The 24203-nt window shown below is 39.9% G+C and overlaps 1 protein-coding gene across 2 annotated transcripts in view; it reads left to right on the plus strand.

Annotated features, from left to right (window-relative positions):
- The window catches only part of PTPRK (protein tyrosine phosphatase receptor type K), a gene marked incomplete at both ends in the record, with an annotated part of 415598 nt that overhangs the window by 234478 nt on the left and 156917 nt on the right, over positions 1-24203 (plus strand). For both annotated transcript variants that reach the window (XM_082305949.1, XM_082305950.1), the window contains one exon: positions 9972-10265. In XM_082305949.1, coding sequence (XP_082162075.1) covers positions 9972-10265 — 294 coding nt within the window. The remainder of the gene's footprint in view (positions 1-9971; positions 10266-24203) is intronic.

The raw sequence follows: 24203 nt of genomic DNA on the forward strand, positions 1-24203 counted from the left end.
CTAAGAAATACAGCTGTGCTGCGCATAGGTAATTCCAAGTTGTTATTGATAGCCTCATGCAGGTGAGGTAGATGGCTTTCACTGAACTCCAGCAGCGCTGGCTGCATGAGGTTTTTTTAGCTTTCAAGTTTTATAGAGAAGTAGAGCTAGCAGGGTGTAAATCTGTGATAGCTGTCTTTTTTTTTTTTTTTTTTGTCGCTGAATTCTACTGAAATGCTCTAGTTTTGTTGCAGGGTGCTTGAAGTATTTGAGTTTGATTATGTGTGTCACTGTAACATTTGTCCAACAGAAAGTTTCTGCTCTTAGTTTGTTTAGGCAGTAAACTGAACGTGAGCGTGACTATAGCATCAACAGATAGAAGAATAATGCAAAAAATCTTTGCAATATCAGTTTATTGGGCCAGCTCAGAATTGAAATAAAAAATAAATCCAAATACTTGAGAAGCAGGAAGAAAAAGAAAATTATGTTTTCATTACATAACTATATAAAAGAAAATCCTGCAGTCCCTAAAATAATACTTTGTCCTTCTTCACGCGCTCTTTCGCTAATCTCTAGTTTTATTCCTTCTCATCATTGACAGCGTGTGGATGTGCATGAGGAATGCAGTATCGTCAAATATCCCATTGCAAAGACTTGTAGAGTTGAGAGTAATTCTTTCTTGGGAAGTACCAATTTTTGAAGAAGGCATTCAATTTTGTTCTTAACCTGCTGGTTCGTGACAGTGAAGCAGATGAAATATTTCTTTCCAACAATAATCTCAACGTTGAGATCTCAAGGGATTTACTGATACATGTGGATAATGAAGTCATTGTGATCAAGTCTTTGCCTGAGACATTTCTATAGCTGACTCATTTATACTGAGCAATTTTTTTTTTTTATTTGAATGTCTTCTCATTATAGGTGCCTCTTTTTCTTACATGTATTCATTTTTCCTGTAGGAGTGTACTGCATAAATGTCTTTAACACAATGCAATCTTTTTGACAAAATATGTCATACTCTTCTAATTGATTCCCAGAGTAGCATGGCCTACTGTCATTCAGTAAATTGGCATGTGTTCTGTTCATAAATTGTGTAGAGGAATCACATGCTCTAATTTTTAGAAAGACTTTTTTTTTTTTTTTTTTTTTAACATGTAAGCTGGGCATGACCTTAACCTTGTTTACAGTTTCTGCTGACAATGCTAAAGCTGCACACTGTTCCTTTTATTTAAAGGAAGATAATACAATGAATGCAGTGATGTTTCAGATCAAGGTGAATAAAATGCCACAGTGATGCATAGGATATAAAATCACTATGCAGAAGTTAGCAGTTTTCACTGTTGAAATAATTCTTATTTCAGCACTTCAGGTGGTCAGTAACTGCCACATTACTTAAATTAAATACATTTTAGCTGCATGAGCGTGCAGGCTTTGTTGTACTTGCCACACAAACTTGATAGATTAGGCAGGTGCTCAAAGCTAAATTAGTAATTTGAGGTAAGCTGGTGACATAGCATCCCTGTTTGCAGACCCAAAAATAGAGATGATATTATGGTGAAATATGTCAGTATCCTACCTAAGCCAGCACCGTGAGCTTGCTGTTTAATTTGCCATTTCTGTTTGTTGCTGTTTTTTCTCCAGTAACTGATTCTCTAGGTAATAACCTGCACCTCACTGTGTTATAGATATTTATTTTGAATGTTTGTTTAAAATAGATTCTTTCAGTTTTTCCATTCCAAGTAATAAAAGACAAGGAAAATGGTCTTGCAAACTCTCTGAAGTGAGTTAGATAAATCACTTGATACGACCTGGTCACTAAGCTATTGCTTTGAATGAGTTCTTTTGTTCCAGACAACTAACTCTCTTAATTAAAATGTAACATTTTGTAGGTATTATGTCTCAACCTCAGGACTAGCAACTAGTGCCAGATACTGAACAGATGTGATAAATTGTATTTTAAAGTCACAGAGAGAACGTTTCTGGAGTCACAGGAATTAAGTCTGCATAAGCATCATTAAAAGGAAAAAAAAAAAAAGCTGGAGAAAAAGCTTTGTGGTAGAGTACTGGATCACACGCTGTTCACGTTTCTCCATGCAGCCACCATTACTTATGGTCGCAGGACAGCAGCTGAGATAAGTCTGAATCAGCTTTTGATTGTTTTTTGAAAAAATGTAAAGGGAGGCTTGTGGCTATTTGGAGCACTTAACTGTAAAAAACCTACCGCTTTCTACATGATTTTCTACATGAAATCTTTACATGGTGTAATATGTTAAAGTCAGTTATGTGTTCACAAGGTTTTTGCTTCCTTCTCTTCAGTATACTTTTGGGGGGAGATGTTAATTTGTATGACAGCAGGAAAAAATGCTTTCTCCAAGCTGTCTGCAGAAGACAAAGGTGGGAGCAATAGAAACTTTTCTATCAGAGAAAAACCAACAATGTAGAAAAATAAAGCAGCTGTTAAAATGAGATAAACTTGATGAGTAGAGAGAAGTTTTTGACCATTGGGGAAAAAAAACTAAAAAATTTCTTGTAAAAACAATAAATGAATTTATGACCAAATAGAGAAGCCAAGGAATGGCTTAGGGAAGTATTAAGTAAACCTGAAGAATGACCAAGGCTTGTGAGAACTCCAAAGGGCTTGCAGCTGGTGGGGTTTTTATTGTATGCATATATAACCAGTGTTTGGTCTTGGAGTAGAGGAGGTGATTCTAAAACTCCTCTGAGGTCTCTGTGTCTTGAGTGTTACTGCTGGTTTAAGCAAGTGTACCCTCCTCCAGCCTGTGCAATGTGTGCTGCCTGCAGTCGAGCTCATCCTGCCCCTGTACCTGGGTCTCTGTTGAGGTGAGACACAGGACCAAGCATGGGTTGGGCAGTGGTGGCTCATGCCTAGCTGGTGGTGTGTAACCAGTACAACCTACCCAACCTGGGGCAGGGGTAGAAAGGTGGTAGATAAAAGTGTAACCCTTGAGGAAAAAAGAGGCTGGGAGCCAGCTGGGAACAGTAAAGGCTGTTGTGGCAGCTGGCTCTCACTCCAACCTCTCCCTTTTCCATGGGCAACCCTACAGCAGTTGAAGACTTGCTTGTGCACCTGCCCCTTTATTCTGATGTTTTTCAGGTGCATCATGTCTTTTGGGCAGGAGTAATCTCTGTAGCTGATGCATTGTATGTCTGGCTGAGAATAAGCTTACACTTACTCTCCTCCTTTGCCACAAGAATAAGGTGGGCTGCCCAGGTGAGAAAATCAAGTGCTACTATATGGTGTGCAAGCAAGAATCCCGTGAGCTGAGCCCGTAACAACAACGTTTCTCTACTTAAGGATGTGTATGTGTCTGCATCTTTGAATTGGTTAGTTAAGGTTGTCCTGATGTAATTTTTGTTTATTGGACTTCCTACGTGAAGTCTTGGCTGGTGGTTAGAAGTTCTCAGAGCAATGTATGTCTAGAGGTGTGTTCTTAATAATGCAGAAAAATAAAATAGAAGAGTGACAGCTTTTTTCGTTTGTGTGGTTTTTTTTTTTTTTTTTTTTTTTGTCTTCTTCCTTTTCAGAAGCCCAGTAGAGTACTCAACTCCCATTAATGAACTGTCCTCACTGTGTTCGGCAATCTCGTTGATGCATAGGCTGTTGGGTTTTTTATTTGTCTTCTGTGTGTTATACAACAAAACCATTAAGGACCTAACTACTCACTAGAGTTGGCATGTATAGGGTGACAGACTGAGCTGTGAGTGTAGTCTGTAATGCAGAGAAGGTGAAAACTTGAGATCTTGTTGGAAATCTAAATGTAAACTGCAGAGGCTTTCTGTGACTCTAAGGTTCATGATACCTCTGCTGTTAGTCAGATCTGTGCTTTCAGCCTGGGATCTCTCAATCCCCTGCGTTAACTTGCTTTTTTAACTGCATAGAAGAATTTCTCATCAGGCAAGTACTGCTTTCTGTAATGCTTCTCCCCTTGCTTGGCACAGCCCCCTGTTTGTGTTAATACAGCTTTTGTTGGCGCTGAGGGCAACAGGTCTTGTCAGGCTGCTGTCAGTGTAGAAGACAGCCAGGTGTCCTTTCAGGCAGGCACAAGTCCAAAATAAACTGTTTTGTCTTAAATTCTGATTTTTTTTTTTTTCCCCCTCCTTTTTTTTTTTTCTCCTAGTAGAGCAGTGCTTCCTAACCATTTTGGAGAGCTGAATGAAAATATTTCTAGTTAATATTAAAGATATGCCACATGTGGAATGATTTTTCAAAAAATAAAAGAAACCCAGTATTTGTGCTGAAAGTCTCCATGGTTTGTTTTTATCCTCAAACTTTTCATAGCTCATTTTGTGACCACCTTCACAACAGCATAATTTCTTTCAGTTGTACTTCTTCGGAGCCTTACGTATTGTTATCATTTTATATTTTTTCCCCCTAACATATAATTTATAAGAAGACATCCAGCCTTGACTGAAAACACTCAGAGAATGCAGAATTTCCTACAGTATTACCAGTTATTGTTCTTCAGTTACTATTGTCACTGTTAAATTTGTGGCTTAATACCTTTTTTTAATTTAAGCTTTCAGTCACTGCTTCTTGTTAATTCTTTCTTTTCCATTGGATTAACCAGCTTTTAAGACCGAGAATTTTGTTTCCCTGCAAGTACTCGACTGCCATGATTCTTCCTGATAAATCTCATACATTTTCCTCGAACTTTAAAACAAACGTTCCTGGTTCTTCAGTTTTTCAGTACTTTTTGAAACATGTGAATCCCTAAAGCCATGTGTAATCTTCCAGTACATGAAGAGTACTGAAACAGTATAGCTGTTGCATGGGATCGGCAGCCCGCTTCCCCACGCTCTTCTGGCTCTGTGCGGTGGGTCTTCTGATGCAGCTTTGCCGCGACATCTCTGTGTGCAATCTGGAGCCCAGTGCAGAGGCACCAGCGCTTCTGCACGGGGCCAGCTCCTGGCAAGCAGGGATTTTCCACTTGGCCTGTATGCCCTGGCTCCTTCGAGAAACCTTGGGTGTCTCAGACTGCACTTCCTAGGGCCGCTGTTCCTAGCGGTTATAGCTCTAACTGTACATAGCCGGTGCGGGTCAGGCACTGAACCTCAACTAGAAACCCAGAGTACTTGCAAGAAATGTGCAGATATTTCTCAAACAGCTTTGCAAGAAATTTCCTTAGAAGACGAAATTAGTTTGATCTAGGTGGGAGCTGAGTCAATCTGGAGTCATTTGTGGAAGCATCTCCACTGTACTCCCTGGAACATCCAGTATTAGCTGTATTTATGTGGATTTATTTGTTTGTTTGTTTATTTCTCTGAGTTATGAAAAATGTTAAAGGAAATTTGTATTCTTTTGATTTACCTGCTTTCTTGACAGTTTATGGTATAATTAAGACAAACTGATCTAAATTTCTAGAGGGGTGAGGCTGATGTTGGGCTTCTTTTAATAAGTGAATAATTTGTTATACTTGTAAAAGTTAAGCTTTTTATGGTTAAACTGTTGATACCCATTAGCATACCAACTGTATAGCTTTGTGTAAGGTATGTGACAGAGAAGACTGAACATGCCGTCACCAGAGGGAAGGCACGCTGTGTGCGTGAGCAGAGGGAGCTCGCAGGGTATTGATGTGTGGAGGGCTCCGTACGAGGCAGGGATGGGATGGAGAGTGGCAAGAATGAAGGCATGAACCTATCTTCCATGGTCAGGCTGTGTGGTGACCAGCCCTCTTCTCCCCACCTCCCCAAACCCTTCTGCTGTGAGCAAGGCAACAGTCTCCTGTGACTGGTACATGTGATGCTCAGCAAAACATGACTTCATGTAAATAAATAAGATTTTATCATACATGTGTCCAGTATCAGCTTTTCCTCCAAAGTGGACCAACTTGTAGGATTCTGGTTTGGTTTGATTCCCCCGCCCTGGCTTTGAACTGATCGTTAACAGTATATGATTACCACTAAGATACTAATGAAACTCCCTTCCTTTATTTTAAATTCAGGAGTTGTTTAGTCTTGGAGGGCAACATGGTAGGGCTATTGTCACCCAGGCTGGGTAAATAGTATTAAGCAACATAGTATGCATATGTTAATTGGGAATATAGGAAATTTTATGCATACTACTTACTGTAGTAATAACACTAGTGACCTTCTCTGGTTGTTTTTTTCTGTCTATGAATACATAATTATTTGCATACAATATTTAATATTAAGAATATGACACAACTGCTTAACTGTAGGAAGACTTATAGCTGGGGTTGATGCTGCATGCTTATTCTAGTCATTGGTGCCTAAACATCACAGTACATTTAATATATAATGTCATATACATACTGATGTGAGCATAATGTACTGCTAGTAGTTCAGCAGAATGGGAACTTTGTACTGATGAAATGTCAGTCTTAATTTTTGATTAATTTAGCCATGGGCATTTTATGTCAAAACCAGAACTGGTCAAATACTGCAAAATGCTATGCATGAAAATGCTTTCGTTTCTTTAATGTCTTGCAGATGTGCAAGTCCTCTTTTTGTATGAGTTGTTCAGAGATGTTAGTGGCCACGTGTACTGGAAGGGATTTCATCAGATCTAACACCTTTAAGCAGTGGCTAAAAATATAGTCAGAAAATGAGCCAGTAATTAAACTAGTCACACTGGAAAAGGAATTCTAAAGTTTGTGCTTAGCTAAGGAAGAAATTAAACTCGCCATGCAGGGTCTTTGTTCAAACTGTTTAGCATGTGTGTTTTCAATACCTATTGTAACCGTGGCTCTACTGATGAGTTAATAAACCATCCATGAGTTGAAATATTTTTTCATAAAACATTGTTTAGAACATTTATGGCTATTCACAGAGGCTTCACGGCCGAGAAAAGGGGAACCGTGCTCAATGAAAATTGCTTGCTAGGAATACTGTGTGCCTTAGCCACATCTGCTCATAATAATTGAGGGGGGTGGGGTTTTTTTTGACATAAATGAATGGTACAGTTCCTTGGTTTGGTTGTGGTGACCAGGGCAGCGGGGGAACGGAGGGAGGTCACCGTGCTGCCTGACCTGGCTGCGGGTGTGGGTGCCTGGAAGCCACAAAGTGCATTTGCCGTAGTGGCCATCTGCAGCCAGAGTGCCCCGGCAGGGCCAGGCAGGACAGAGGCTGCCGTGATGGGTAACTGGTGAGCATCAGCCTCCTGCAACGCTGCCTCTGATCCAACCTCTGAGCTCTGAAGCTGTCACTTGGATTGACTGAAGCTGAGTTTTTATATTGTTTATAAACCAGACCAAACTTCTGAGAGGGTGATTTTCTTTGGTGTTCTCTCTCATGAATCCCCCCACCCCCCCGCCTTTCTCTCTTCCCCCCTCTTTTTTCTCTGTTTTCCTTTTTTCTTTTTCTTTCTTTTTTTTTCCCCTTCCCCCCCTGCACCTCCTAGAAGAGATTCTTCATTTTTGAGACACTTACTTCTCAGGACACTGCAAAGCAGTGTTCTTTACTACTAGGTGGACCCAGATTGCTCGAGTGAAAAGCCAGCAACATCACTTCCTTGAAGGATGTGAATTGTTTATTGTTTTTAAAAACCCACTGAAAGAGGAGTATTGTTGATATGTGTGATATTTGCTACGGGAATGGCAACCAGAACATTAATAACGGCTTTGTCCTGTCTTTTAGTTATGAATGGCAATTTTTAAACGGTAAAAGTTTCGGGTTGCTGTATAAAAGGAACTTATGTGATTTGAAATTATAATTGGGGAATAGTTGATGGATCTGGTTATGAATGAGAATAATTAATAGAAAGTTAATTGGGCAACATCAGAAAAGTTTATCCTGGTATATTGGGATTGCATGCTTCAGTTGATACTTAGTGTACTTTTGGGATTTCTGGTTGCACCTCACCTCTGGTTCTGATAGTATATTGTATTATGAAGAATATTAATAATGCTGCAGAACAATTACTTGTTCATTTGCTAACTGATTAAAATTCATGCATAATTTATTGGAACTGGGAGAGACTTTATAAATAAAAAATAGTCCTCAAGAGCTTAAAAACAAAATGCATATGCTAATATAAGAATACGCTTTACCTCTTAACATAAAAATTTAATATGCAATGGTATATTAGTCTCATTAATGTGAGGTTTTATTTGTGATAATCATGCTCTTAATCAAAGTGTATACTTCTAAACACAGCCTTATGTTTTAGAGGTTTGTAACTTGGACTCGGTAGTGTATCATGCTCATCAACGTTTATGTTTTCTGCCGTAATATACACTGACCTTAGAATTCATTAGTTTGACATTTAATGTGTTAATTCTGCAGCAAATAAACTGCCCTCATTAAGCCCAGCTGCATTTCTGAGCTTTGATTCAGGTAGGGATCTAAATTAGTTCATATGCACATTTCTTGCCAAAATAGGGTAAAACATGTTAATTATTAATTGAGATACTTTCTAGAGCTTTGTATATCCCAAAGCAGAAAGGGGAACGCTTCGGAGTGTTCACCTTTTCACTCCGGGAGAAGAAAATGACCTCCACTTGTAGCCACTGGTGCACTTGCACAGGTTCCCTGGTCTACAGACTGAGTGGCTTGAGACACAGCTAATTTAGAAATAGTCTGCAAGAAATCCTTTCGTACCAAAATATGAGAAACTTGGTTGTTTACAGAGCTGGTAAATATGCTGTTGGGAGCCAGCTCTGGTATCTGGAGGGGAAACTTTACTACTGGATGTAAAAAACCAGGGAGCTGTTAGCCAAACTTCACCATGCAGGGAGGGTAGGATGTGAAAGCAGGTCTGGAGGCCCTCTGCAAGCCCCTCCATCACCAGTCCCCTCCACGGGCTCCGTCAGTGACACGGGTCTTTCCCAGGAGGCAGAATATGTGCAATGCTTCTGCGCCTTAGCTTCTCTTGTGCAAAGCGGTGGGGCGAGCGATGATGAGAAGGCCCCCCCTCTAGGGAAATCTTATGGTCTGGGGTTAATGTCATTTTTTAATGTACTGGCCATGAGATCCCTCTACCTGCTCGGAGTTGCCACGTTGTTAGTTCTGCATCGCTGCTGTGCGAAACCCCTGTGTGCGTTGAATTTAGCATTGTTGCCTAATTAACTGAAACAAATTAGTTGAAATATGAGCCATCTGGAATGAAAATGAACCTTCCGTGTTTATCAGCGGATTCATTTCATTAGAAAAGTACATGTTGCTTGTGATTTGTTTCTTAAAATAAATCACGCCGAGGCAATGTGCTACTTCTCTATGTAAACATTTCTCAGGGTAAGGGGGGACCTCATCTCCCTGCTTGGTCCGTTGTTACCTTTTCACTTTGCAGCTGTGTTGAAACATTTAGGCGGGAGCTGATGAGAACAGAGGAAGGCAAAAGGCAATGTACATCCTATTGTCTGAGTTTCTAAATCGGTAGTAAGTTACTGGAGAATAAAATTACATTATATGTTATTGCTATACATCTTTATTTTGTCATTCTTCTGGCAGCTTTGCTCAGTTCAGACTATTCTGAATGCCTGTAATAGGCATCTATATCTTTTACCCTAACTGCATCTGGTGGGTTTCAAAGGAACTGCAGTGATACTCATTTTTAAGAATATTCTGTGCACGGCTAGTGTATCAACTATTGCAACTTTCTTTAAGGAAAGCACATATATGGCCTCGGTCAATAAAAGAAAATCAGTTATATCTCTGAAAATCTCAAGTTATTGCCATAGTAAATTACATAAATGGCCATGAACCCAGGTTTTTTTCAGAAAAAAATGTTAAGAAGTAGCAATCTATAAATCACATAGGATTTTGTGGTCCCTAGCTGAGATTTTTAAATGGAAAAAATAGCGTTGGGCATATGCCAGTGGTTCACTGCTTGCTTCCATCAGCTGAAATTCTTCTCAGCATTTCTTCATTGATGTCGGTTTGATTTTGCTTTCGAGTTCTGAAATCTTTGCTGACCAAAACCTGATAACTTTCTGTGGAAAGAGCCCTCTCCTTAATGGGTTTTCCAGCTTTTGTTTTATCGCTGTTTTTTTTTTTTTTTGTCTCCCCTACAGAGCCACCTCGGCCGATAGCACCCCCACAGCTGCTGGGCGTTGGGCCTACGTACTTGCTCATTCAGCTGAATGCCAACTCAATTATTGGGGACGGACCCATTATCCTGAAAGAAGTGGAGTACCGAATGACGTCTGGGACCTGGACCGAAACCCATGCTGTCAACGCACCAACTTACAAGCTCTGGCACTTGGACCCCGACACCGAATATGAGATTCGGGTCCTGCTCACCAGACCAGGCGAAGGTGGGACTGGACAGCCAGGACCACCGCTCATCACCAGGACCAAATGTGCAGGTGAGTGCTGCTTTGGAAAAACGAACAACCAAACAAAACTATTTATTTAGTGATTCAATTGGTTGGCAGGCTTGTTGGCTCTAATTAACTTGTAGCAGGACTTAAGGGTTCCCTTGGCACCCACAGGATCCCCAAGTGTCCAGGCCAGTAAGGATTTGCTGTGTTCCCTGCTTTGCCCGCTCACTGTCTAGGTTGCTGTTTGCTAACCCTGGGAGAGTAGGTTAGGAGAATGGATGTTAGAAAGCTAAGAAAACACTTCTCCTCATGCAAAGAAGGAGACATTATCATTTCTAGAAAGGACAGACCACCTGTTTTTTCACCTTCGTGTTTTCACTTGCACTTTAAGTAAACTTGCGCATAAAGGTACTTGCATGGAAAAAGAATCTGTTTAAGAAATAGAATTTTACAAAAAATGTAGTGTATTTTGGGGTAATTTTTTTCCAAGCAGATACGCATGGCTCCAGGATCTCTGACAACTCCTAAAATACAATAGCAAATATTAACAGAGTGTTTTCTTTTCTCCATTTTTGACCTACCACCACCAAACCCATGTGCTGCGAATCTTGCAGTCTGCTTGTGGGGTTTTTTTTTGGTGTTTTTTTTTTTTTTTTTCTTCTTTTTTTTAGAGTGCCCCTGCATGGCCAGCACCAAGAAGATTAAGCACTGCCAACTTGTGTTATATTATTCCTTCTGCAGCTATTTAAAGTTATTTTAATTTCTGCTTTCATAAGAAGAAAGATAATGCCTACGTCTCATAGTTGCAGAGGAGAAAAAGTATAGATTTGAACATCAGACTGGGAGGCAAATAAGTGGAAATTAAATTGTGTTTTTTTTTTCCCTAGTCTCAGGATTTTTAGGGCCTGACTTAGAGTGTTTTAAAGTTTGCACTATATTAGATTTAGCAAAGAGTGCTGATAACCATCTATTCAAAGCTGCACTAAAATAGTAAGAAAGAAGTGCTGCATTTGCAGATTTCCATGTGTCATGTATATGTATGCATATGTAAAATGGAAATATAAATGAAATACTTCTTTCACAAGTTGGTGACAAACGTCAGTGGGACAGCTATTCAAGTTCTCATCTAAGCATGGATGCCCACTCATTCATTTACTTAAGGAAGAGGGTCAGCGTCCGGATCACAACCCAGAACTTCAAATGGACTAGGTCAGTAGGTATGAATCCCAGAAAATCAGAGAGTATTTTTGAAATTGGGCATAGTAGTGTCAGAAGCTGAGGCACACAGCTGGAACAAGACTAAACTGAAGGCATTTTGGGGAATTTGTGATCTTATTTATAATTTAGTCTGTCTTTCCTGTGAAGTGAAAGTATATGTGTGTCCATCTCGGTTGAGATGACAGTTGTTGAGATCTAAGTAAGGTTAAAGCATTGATTTATTGTACTGAATTGGTTTAGGCATTGTTCTGAAAAAGTAGGAATTTGAAAAGAGCTTCTATTTTAAAGAGACTGAGCCAAGACTAACAAATCCCAAATGTTCATAGAATCATAGAATACCGAAGGGGCCTCGAGGATCATCTGGTCCCACCTTTCTAGCACAATGTAGATGAGATGGCCCAGCACCATGTCCAGCTGAGTCTTAAACGTGTTCAGTGTAGCAGAGTCAACCACTTCCCTGGGGAGATTATTCCAATGATTGACTGTTCTCATTGTGAAAAATTTACCTCTCGTGTCCAATCGGAATCTCCCTGGGAGTAACTTGTACCCGTTCCCCCTTGTCCTCACCATGCGACTCCTTGTAAAAAGGGAGTCTCCATCTTCTTTGTAGCTCCCCTCTAACTACTGGTACATGGTGATGAGATCACCTCTAACCTCCTTTTCCCGGGGCTGAACAAACCCAGCTCTCTCAGCCTATCCTCATACGGCAGGCTTCCCAGACCCTTGATCATCTTGGTGGCCCTTCTCTGGACCCCCTCCAGCCTGTCCACATCTTTTTTGTATAACGGGGATCAGAACTGTACACAGTATTCCAGCTGTGGCCTGACAAGCGCTGAGTAGAGAGGGATAATGACTTCTTTACCTCTGCTGGTGATGCCCTTTTTGATGCAACCCAGGATCCTGTTGGCCTTCTTGGCCGCAGCAGCACACTGGTCACCCGTGTTGAGCTTCCTGTCCACCAGGACCCCCAGGTCCCTTCCCATGGAGCTGCTCTCTAGCCAGGTGGATCCCAGTCTGAGCTGCACTCCTGGATTATGTTTTCCCAGGTGCAAGACCTTACACTTGTCTTTGTTAAACTTCATAAGGTTCTTGTTAGCCCACTCTTCCAGCCTATCCAGATCTTCCTGCAGGGTGGCTCTCCCTTCCAGAGTGTCTACTTCCCCACTCAAGTTGGTGTCATCTGCGAACTTCATCAGGCCACACTTGATCCCGTTATCCAGATCGCTTATGAAGATATTGAATAGTGTTGGGCCCAATATCGATCCCTGGGGGACCCCACTTGTGATGGGTTGCCAGTTTGAAAAGAGCCATTTACCACCACCCTTTGGGTGCGGCCCATCAGCCAGTTCCTCACCGACTGCACTTGTCCAGGACCACTTGTCCAGGCCATAACGCATCAGTTCGGGTTCTTTTTCCTAGCGCTTGAAAAAATATAATTTCATTTAACCAGTGTGTGACAGACTAAAGCTTTTTAATGGGAAAGGAAAAGAAGGGAAGTCATGATTTATGTGACGTATTTTTAGAAGCCAGTTAGGGGAAACGATTTTCTTGTGAGTGTGATTTTATTTTTAATTTATTTTTAACTTAACACTCACATATGAGACACCAAAATCTAGTCTGTCTTGAGACAAATTTTTAACTCAATCCACTATGAAATGAAGCAGATCAAAAGGTAGTTGAAAAAAAATATCTGAACTTCCATGACAATACTATTTTAATAATAATGAAATTTCGAGTTGTTTACCTTGCAATAAGACTGATTCTTCTTATTCCATGAAAGCGAAGGTGAGTAAGTCTTACTGTTAAGCAGTTTCAATTAGAAAAGGGTGAGTCAGCAAGGGTTTGTAGAGACTGAAGGATTGTGCCCAGCATCAGGGATGAGTCAGGGATGGCACCGGGTTGAGCGGCAAGGCACCCTGCTGCCTCCTCGCCTGTCTGGAAAATGCAGACAGACCTTCCTTTTCCACAGTGTTCTCCCAAGGCTTCTGTAAGATAACTGCAAGCCCAAGTCAATATGGATATATATATTTTTTTTTTTTTAATATTTTGCTCATAAAAGGCAAACTATAAACATAAAAATTAGTCTCTTCCGAAGAGAGGATTTGTAAGAAAAGGTAAAGCTAATAATGGAATCGCTTACCCTGCAGTCTCTGCTGTTGTTGATACTGTACGAGTGACTGGCAGGTGATTTACTGTGCTATATTAGATGACATCTCTGCAGCAATATCTTCTTTCTGGAGATTCTTCAATTATTCCTAATTCTTGTTTCTGACAAGATCACTTATTTTTCAGACAGATACTCTCTTTTCTGTCGATGTTCTTTGTCAGTTTTGTCTTTCCATAAATTTTGTACATATTAGTTCAAATTCTGAAACAAGTTATAATTGATTATCTGCTCAGCATCAAATGGAGTGGCGGGAAATAAATGAATTTTCAGCGTGAAGTTTGGCTGCTCTCTGTACGGATTAAAAAGCACACATTAGCAAATGTTGATCTGATGAGTTTTTAACGTTTACATTCCAAGTAGCAGCGATAGCAAACTCACTGACACATCAATAAGAATAGGTTAGTATTCTGCTTTCTGTTTATTTAACATCTAAGCAAATATTAGCATTATTTTCAAATGAAGATTGAAAATGATTTTTTTCCGTAATTCATTCAGTATTTATAATTTCATGACACTTCTTAATAACATACTATTGATCAGTTAGCCTGCGCTTTGCTGGAGATGTATCTTACTTCTGAACGGTTTGAGCGATGGTTGTACTTATCTTGGTATCAGACATGTTCTTTTATTATTAGGTATTTAGATCATTTTCCGTCTTCCTCATAGCAAAACCAGTGTCTGGTGACTCATTTAGTAAATGTTTCTGCTAATGCTAAACAAAATTGTTTTCTAATTAAGAGATAATTCTTCCGCTATTTAAAAGTCCTCCACCAGCCTGTTCGTCTACTCGGCATTTCCCAGGTAATCTGTCCTTCGCTGAAGCTGAGTGACGGCATTTTGCTAGAAAACTTGCATGTTGTGTTATCAGTCTGCAACTAAAGATAGTGCTGAGCAGTCAAATACATGAAGCCACTGAGTGTTTTTAGACGGCTGAAGTAAGACAAAAACACGTGAAGCAAAACATATTATTTTTTGTCGCTATCCTCCTTAATAGCCAGATGTATGCTTTGTATTTCCATTTCTAAGCGCAGCTGAAGTTGGTGCTGAGCACGGCGTTGTGTTCCTGGCTGCGTGTGGTTAGGCACAAATCATTTCAAGCTGCTGATGCTAGAGGCTCCTTCCTCCCCATCGATCCTTGCAGGGCACCTGGGCTTTATTTCAGTACAACTACGCCTCTTGCCCAATGTCGTTGCTCAAATTATTCACTTCTCAAGCATTTTAAAACCAAAACCAAAGGCAGAGGATAGCACTTTAATCAGAAGTAATCCTTAAGGCTGTTTTCTGTGGCTTTGGGGCGTATTGTCCTTCTGGAGGGTATCCTCTGTGTTGTGATTGCCTTTGCTTTCGGGGGGTGTAGAAAATATGTGGTAATCTAAAATTGTCCACTTAGCCTGCTTTATCAACTGTAAGTTAGAAGTTATTTTCTCACATTGGCTGCTGCTTCTGAGTAACAGCTCACAGCTCAGTTTTATGATTAACTGATATTTTAGTGGCAAAGGAGGTCAATAGTTCAACCTGTCCAAAGCTTAATATATGTACACAGTGGAATTGCTCGCTCCTACTTTACTGAAGTTCAGTGCAATAGTGTGATTTTCCATAAAACATGAAGAATTGTAGAGCAGTTGGAGGAAAAAGTCCTGGGTGTTTTCTTTTTTTCTTTTTTTTTTTTTTTTCCCTTCCTTCCCCCAAATGACTTGATATTAGTAAACTGTTGCCTGTATTATTTGCTTTTGATAATAAAATGAGTAAGGGAGAGGGGAAGCTTTATAGCTTTATCAGAGCTGAGAATGGAACAATATGTATTGATGATATTATTATTATTTTTATTATTATTATTATGCTGTTCAAAATCATTATCCGTCACAGAGACCTAGCTATCAGTAACAATCAGCCTCAAGGCACAATAGCAGAGATGCTGGTTCAGCGGTGCAGCGCTGGCGTATGATCGCCTGCAATTGAAGGTTTGGGAGCTGGGCTGCTTTTTGCCTGCCTTTTTCAAGCGCAGAATGTTTGTTTACAATTTGCACATTTATTAATTTTGCAAACAATGTACACAGAATACAGGATGCTGCTGAATTCCCCTCTAGTAAAAGAAAGAAAAAAAAAAGGCAAAACATTGGGAAACATTTTGAGGGAGCAATCTTAGGTTTTTGTTCATTTTGTTGGGATTTTTAACAGAGATACCCTGGTGACATTGCCATTGAGAAAGTGGCTGTGCATGGCCATCTGGAGAAATAAAATGTTGTTCTGGTTAGATAAAAATTGTATCTGATTTTTAAAATGAGTGGAGTGAAAGGGACGGTGCAGTAGAGAATCTGCTTGTGCTGATGTGCAGTGCATGCAGTGCTACTTCGGTCGGTGTTGTTTGCCTTTTACACTTGCAGAGTGGAGGTGGAGGGTTCAAGGAGGGGAGCTTGATTTATAGGCTTTGCTGTGTGCTGTACGTAAGAATTGAAGATGTTGGTATGTGAGGCAGTGGGCTTGTAAAATTGGGTATAGTCAGCATCGCAGGAGGGTTCTGGAAAATATAGCACTGAATGGGTAAGCTGTGCTCTTCATTTGTGTCTCTTGCAGTAGTACAACTTAAACTATTATTTAAATCTTTGAAAGCTAATAAAGGTACAGATAAATGTGTAATTTTCAATCACTTAAATTTTTAAAAAAAGTGGACAGAGAGGAAATATTTACCTTTACAGCAAAGCGGTTATCTTAATGTTTCAAACAGAATCTTTACCTTTTTCCCCTCAAAGTAGATATCATTAGAGACTTACAATATAGCTTAAAGAGGAGCTTAAATACATTTTGAGTGCTTAAATTACATGTTTTTATTACTCATGTTTTTGTTGTTTACAAGTTGAACACTTTGTTAGAGTAAACTAAAGATGAACAACTTGAAACTAAATGAATGTGATACTTTTAAAAATTATTTTGCATTTGTCATTGCAGAAGGGCCCACATTACACCAATATTTATAAGTTGATGTTGTTTTTACAAATGTGTTTGGCACTCATGACTGTTTCTGGGCTTTGGGCCAGGTAGTAATTGGAAACATTTAAGATCTCGCTAGCAGATACCAAATGCACTGGTCTCTTGTTCCATATAGGTTTACCAGTTGGCTATGATACGAAAAAAACCCGGTATTTAAACAATGGAGGGAGTCTGGACTAAGGAACTTAATCGTATTCCCTTTAGGACTGAATACTAGAATTGTTATTGAGAGAGCATCCTGTAGAAGAGCTCTCCGATTTGGACCATCGGCTGGCATATGTGACCATCCTCTGCTTATTGTGCTGCTTGCCACTGTTCAGATACCCATACCACATATAGAATCCTAATGATGCTTATATCCATAAGAAAGGACCGTAGCGCAGCTGAGTTACCTAGCAGGAGACCAGGCAGACTGCCTAGCCAAGTTCTTGTCAGATTGTGTAAATTAAGCATGGTATCCTCTTTTTCAAAGGAGCACAATGCTGATGACTCAGTTGAATTGGCAGTAAACTGCAAGTTCAGACACTGACCTCCCCTAAATTAGTTTTCAACTTTTTTTGTTTGCTATATTCAGCCTTGCTTAGTATCATTTTTTTGGTATTTGCAGCTGCGAGTTCCCTCTGCACTAACTAGAAACTTTCTTCCTGCGACATTGCAAGTGCCATGTTATCCAATGAGACGTGGGTTTCCTAAATTCTTCCATGCTTTGTTTTTGGGATAAGCTTTGTTCATGGCTAGTTCTTTATTGTATAGGGTCGTATTCAGCAGTAAATCGTGCTGTGGCTATTTAATCACACTGATGCTCTTCACTTGGGGTTAGGGTAGCAGACCTAGGTAGGTGGGTCCTCTAGTGTGGCCACCTGCTTTTTAAAGCCTCTGTTGTGTGCAGTGACCTCTTCCTTTGCCTTCTTCCTGAGGTCCCTACCAGTGGGTGGGGCGGGACAAGTTACCTACAGCAAGATGTGATTATGGTCATTGGCACCTAACATGCTGGCCAGTCTGGGCTTCAGTGCAAAATCCACCAAGTTGAGGGAAGTCCTTCAGTTGAAGTTAGTGGCTTGCTCTCTGGCGAAGGACACTAGGTCAGGGTACCACTTCAGCTGTGTGATGGGGGCTGAAGGAGGAAAAGGAGCAGCTGCCAACCCCAGCCAGAGCTCCCCTGCCTCACAAGTGATTCCTCCATCTCCTGTCGCGCCTCGGCTTGTTTGGCAGCTTTTCCCAGAGCAGAGCGTGCCGCAGCACTGAAAGCGTCGTGATTTATCCAAAGTGTGTGTATCTAGCCAATAGATCACACTTCCGAGAGGAGCACTGTCTGTGGCAAGAAAATGTATTGCAGTACATTAATCCACGGCGCCCATTCCAGTTGTAAAAGAATGGACGTGTGCAATAATTCATATTGCAGCACTTGAAAATGCTATGGGTGCACCTGGGCCAGATAACTCAGAGCCTGATTATAGCTTCTCCGGAGTTTGGGGACTGATATTCACAGATTTTTGGTCCGTGTTCGCTTCTGAAGAACATGACTGCAGGTTGAGATAATCTTACCCTTTCAGAAGACTGGAGCTCTTTTTTGAACTGTGACTTGTATTTTTAATTTCAACAGAAATAAATAGTTTTTTTACTATGATTCATTAGTGTGCTTGATACTTTAATTTAGTTTGCTTTCATAGTTAAGGTCTCTCAACTGTTTAGGAGTGCAATATTACTTTTATAGTGTTTGAGAATTGGTACGCACCTAAATAAAACAAACTTTTATAGGACTAGCTTTTATTGTACTTTCATTTATCACTGTACTAAAAATTAAGCAGGGAAAATTTTAATAAGGTTTTGAAAATTGCTCTGGTCATTGCAGCACTTAAATGCACAGTTTTGGAAGCACACTAATTTTTCACTGTTATTTTGGCACTACTGGCAGAGTAGCGTGGAGTAGGTAGGGAGGGCTGTGAGTGGCAGGGGTGGTGATGTGGAAGGGTGGAAGAGGAAAGCAGTGCCAGCAGCGTGTGCTGGGGGAGAGGGATGTTGATGAGATTTCCCAGATGCATTCATTATTCTTTCTCTCTCCCCCATATGTCTTTCTCCTCCAAAGCCATTACAGAGAAATTTCATATCATTCATGCTAGTGTGAGATCTGGATAAAGTTCAGATTAACATCCTCCCAAGGACAGGCTTCCCAAACGCCCTGGTTCTTATCGACGTTGATTCTCTGGGCTTTATTCTGCCAGATGAATCTTTGTTTTTCATTTAATTCTTGTTTGCTTTTTTTTATTTTTTTCAACTTTGTTTCATTTTAAAAGTGGGCAGCGTAAGTCCTTCCTCCTAATTTGAACCTAGACTGTGTGAGGCAGAACTGAGTGAATCTCACTTTCTTCATTTTCTTTCTCAGTAAATCTTCCTGCTGGTGCTGAGAGCGGGAATGGACCAGGTGATGCTTTTGTATAGCATGATAATGAAATAGTTCCTATTATAACAAGTTGAGGAGCATACTAAGCAGCAGCTGACATCAAGTTACACCTCAGGTGATCAGTAGATCCAGAATCCTAAAACGGCTTGTCAAAACTCTTAATGTTACCTGGTTTTGTTTGCCATTTCAAAAAAAAAAATGAAAATCTGGAGCAATCCTGGAAAGTTCCAGATGACCTGAAAACAAACATTAACAATACTGACATGAAGGACCAGGATCACCCAATTAATTAAAAGCTTGTCATCTTGACTTTAATTCTAAACAGAATAATGGAACAGCCAATACAAGGGTTGATTAATGAGGAATTAAGAAAGTAATGTAATTAGAGAGAGTCAACAGGTTTATGGAATACTGGTCTTGTCAGAATAACTTGATTTTTTTAAATTAGATTACAGATTTGGTTAATAAAGGCTATATTGTTCTTCTCTAATGCATTTAATTTGATATAAAACATTCTGATTAAGAAACCAGAATAAAATCAACTCAAATGGAGAAGAAATGGCTGATATATCTAAACCCGTTTTTAAGGATTAATTGAATAAACATTTCTATTTGGGCCCTATCAGGAACAGTTCCATGTAATTTATAAAGAAAACGTAGCTACAATAAAGCTGGCAAATTGCAAAAGATTATGAAAATGGTAGGAAAAACCCACTCCAAAAAAGAATTGGGTTACTAATTTACAGTGGTTTGAGTCGAGTGCTGCTAATCTGTGTTTCAGGTAGGCCAGCTGCGGTGTAATAACACTGGAGTAGTCCGTACGTACAGCGGGGCTCAGGCACTAGGCATGGGCTGACACGATGTGCACTATTAGGGCTGTCACTTGGGCACTGTAACTAAAAGAGCTCCTGTAGTCCTTAGCTGTATACACCAGAGCAAAATTTCTCACCCTTTCCTTAGTATTGGAGAATGCTTTAAAGTTTTTGAAGGTGCATATTTGAAAGTGTTTGCCAACTTACTTTCCTTCTGACCCAAGCCCTTTATCCCCGTCTCCCCAGCCCCTCCCCAAATCTGTGTAGCATTCTGTTCTACAGAATTAAAAGTATGGTGTTGTACAAGAGGTTACTGTCAGGAGGATTAGGAAACCAAAATAAAACAATTCTGACAGAAACTTAAAATCTGGAAACAAAATCTTGTTGTTAAGGAGGTGCAATGTGACCAGAATTAATACTGGCTTTAGAGATGCAGATGTGATTTTAGGCAATGATTTCTCATGTGGTTGAAGTTTATTTTCCTTGTTTCACATCTCTAACCCCACTACATAAACAGCATACCATTTAATATGTATACTAGTATTTTTCATTTCATACTACATTTTAAAGCTATCTCATTTTATGAAGTTTGTTTTCCAGGTCATTATTAATCGCTGAAAGTGATTTCATTACTCTTGGAAATGGCAACATGCTTAATTATCATTCAGATAATTAAACGTTTCAGATACTAACAGTACCATAAGCACACATCTTGCAGTTTATTACCTTTATTTTAGAGAATTATGCTCAATGTGAGGGACTGGTGAGAGTATATTCAACAACGTACCTTCTTTTCTCTGCAAAATGAACTCGACTAGGCTGAAATGCCAGAGCACAGGCACTCAGTGGGAATACGATGTGCAGCATTCACAGTTTACAACATGTAGCAGCTTAGATGATTACAAATAAGTAAACTAGTTCAATTGCACCATATTTCCATAAAGTAACGACCTTCAAGGATAGCGCTGAAAACTTGCTTTCTGTTTGTGGTTGTTTTGTCACCTTTGACAAGTCAGTTCACGTTGCATCTCGGTGCCATTTGGAAAGCAGGGTTAATATGCATGTTTCCGCAGCAATTTCTCTCATTTTCATTTACCTCATGTAATTTATTCAGAGCAAACACTTCTCTTACTTTTATTGTGCTGGTTGCAATGAGATCTTGGTTTTATCTGTCTGAATGCTTCCCACAGATAAATGGTTTGTAATTAGAATTTAGTCCAATGAAGATCATATGTTAGAGAATAAATTTTTATTCATTCGATGACAAATTTTGTTACAGATGTAATTTTTATGGTCATGTGGAGGGGCCTGCCTTGAAAATAAGCAAGTACAACTGCTCTGCATTCAGCTCTTAGTGTACCAACATTTCTTTGTATCTGTCCATGCAGAGTCTACTCTTGGCGTTCACTTGATACGGTAAGGGATGGGGTGGGGAGTGTGGGAAGAATGCAGCAATCATGCTGTATAGAAATCAGTGGAGGTCAATTTATTCCTGAACTTAATTTTTTGGGGGGCTGCCTTATCACTTGTCTCTTATTCTCTGAATGGCCATAATTAAGTATCATGCTAGTTGAGCATGTTCCTTTCGTATGTGTATGTGCCACTTCACCTCTAAGACTTCTTAGGTTTTCTTTTTCTGTTCCTCAGCTGTTTGTTCTTTTGGAACACAACCCCACCTCCCCTCCAACCCTAGCTATTCCTTCCCTTCAACCATGAAACACATTTTAAAAGTTAGAAGCAAAAATACAGATGCTTCTGTCTAAACAATGGATGAGGGAATGAATAATATGTTGTAGAAATTATTCACGTTGAGTAATGTGCTTGTAGAAGGTTCGCAGGTGATATGGTGATGAACATAGTATAAGAACCTATACAGAAAAGAAACGAGTAAAAAGTTTTGTAGATATGACTTATCTTGCCTAGCAGTAATTGGAAAAGTTGGTGAATGCATATTTGAAAGACAAATTAAGATGGTAGACATTTTTCATTGTCACTTTACTGATGGGCATGTTCAGAGCATATACCCACAGCTTATACAATGAGGAAAAAAAAATATATACAACAGTAATATTGCATAGAAATCAATAAACATATATAACCATGATCTTTGTCTTACTGTAAGTTATTTAGTCCTGAATTTGCTAGTTGTCGTGTGCTTTAAATAAAGTCAGTTCACAAACTTAGGTTTTTTTCGCTGTGTTAGTTCGATCTGATTCCCACAGTGGAAACAAAAGTGCTACCACTCTTCAATATTGCCTTCACAAATCAGCTTACCGTCTCCGTGTTTAGGAAAGGATTTGCAAGTTTAAGATGGGAACTCTGAGTCTGTACAATGATTTCTGTGATGACTCCAGGTGATTTAAAGATCTCTTGAAAATGGATATGCTGTGGGTTCCCTGGAGTGAGGCTTCAGCTGGGCTGCTGCGCCCCATGGGGAGCAGGTTCTGTGGAAGCCATGCTCTCCTTTCAGTGCACCCTGAAAGTCTGCCTTGTGGACAGACTTAAATTAGAAAATGTCAGATGCTTCCGCTATACACTTTTTTCTCCTAAAATTAATCTCTTACAGGCTTTACATATTCTCTCAGTGGACACACATGGGCCCATGTGTGTTTTTTCCAGCCTCTGAAGAGCAGCCATCCTGCACCAGTAGCTCTGTGCAAGGCTCTTGGGTCATGGGCATCCTTCCTTCCACCTGTCTAGACAGTTACTCGTGATTGGAAACAAATATGCAACAATTGCAATAAAGAACAACAACTACAAATAAAACTGTAGCCTTTATAATAAGGCTTTTTAATCTTGGATGGCAAAAATCTGTTTGGAAATATCCTACTGTTAACTGTCTTCCTGTGTTTCATCCCGTGCCTTATTCCAGCTGGTGTGGGCTTGAAGCAAGCGTTAAGTATCCCATAGCACTGGCAGCTCATGAAGAAATTCTTTTGTCTCCAGTGCTGAAGGTCTACTTTTTGGAGCAGGGATTTGCTGAGTTGTTCTCTGCACAGAATAATTGCTGCTGAGAGAAAATGGGGTACTCAAAGCAGTGCAACTTCTGTAATAGAAGTTCCTCTCAGTGGATGTGATGGCATTTAAAAGAATGTGGAAGTTGTTGTATATGCTTTTTTTTCTTTGTTTGAAATTTTAATAATTGAATCCATCTCTTTGAATTTAGCCATGTCAGGAGTAGTTGTCTTTAGGAGGAACTAGAACATAAAGGAGGACATGAGCCTGGGCTGCTGCAGAGTAAGCTGCCTTGATGCTGGGGGGCTGAGCGTCCTTGCAGGTGGGCAGCTCTGGGAAGCAGAGCTCTAACATAGCGGCTGGCCTGTAATGTTTTAATTTCTGCAAGTAAAGTGTAACTTTTCATCCTTGGTAAAGTGAGTGTCTAGCTATTTAGCAAGGGACAAAGCGTAATGTCATCATTCGAGAGATGTATTGTCAACTTGGACAGGTGATATTTAAGGAGCCTGAAGAGAGAAATGACCTGGCAGTGTAACAAGACATATCACAAGTGACTGTCTCAGAAAGAATGAGAACAAGACAGGCAATTTCCATTACTCCTCAGTGTTAAGGTGCTAGCATTATCCCCTAAACAACCACGTGCTCCAAGCAATAATCATGCACTGTCGTCTTCTGTACTAATATGAAAGTGGAATTCAATCTCTTTGACACATATTGCTTCAGCCTCTGACTTGTCAAGTTGTTTCTCTGCTGGAGCTTGGCTAATATATAGTGAATGGGCTTTGTATACTGACTGAAATGGGGAAATAGTTATCCAGTTTCCTTTGAAGCTGGCCGCAGAGGTGCTTAGAATATGCTAGAAGAGAGAGGCTTTGTTTTCGGTAGCCTTTAAGTTATTGTCGGTTAGGAAAACTCTGAAACATCAAGCCCTTCTTCAGACTGGCTCCTCTTTTGGAGTCCGTTCTCCGGTGTGAACTGAGTAGCCTGTTAGCTGTGTACTAATTCCCATAATAGCTTGGAGAGAAGCAATCGTTCTTTTTCCGCTGTTTTCCCAGCAGTGTGTGTGCGTGCTGGGTTTTATGACAGCATTTCATGCTTTTTTTAACTTCTCAGTGGGAACCTATTTTTGCAATAGCTGACAGAGAGGCTCTACATCTTCTGTATCAGTCAAATCCTGCAATGACAATATTCACTGTCATGATATTCTGTGTATTGATGAAATACATTTTATAGTAAACTTGCTTTAATTCTGTAGTAACAGATACTACTGTTGCAACTGTTAGATGTCTGTATATGTAAGGAGAAATTAAATTATCATCTATAGAAATGAGGAATTGTTTTTCTGCGTGCTATAAAAAAACCAAAACAAACCTCCAGTAGTAATATTCAGTGCCATCCTGGAACTTGCTGCTTTTTCTTAACCTGTGGTGTGGTGGAATATC

This window comes from Platalea leucorodia, assembly GCF_965183815.1.
Source record: "Platalea leucorodia genome assembly, chromosome: 3".
In the NCBI taxonomy this organism is placed as follows: domain Eukaryota; kingdom Metazoa; phylum Chordata; class Aves; order Pelecaniformes; family Threskiornithidae; genus Platalea; species Platalea leucorodia.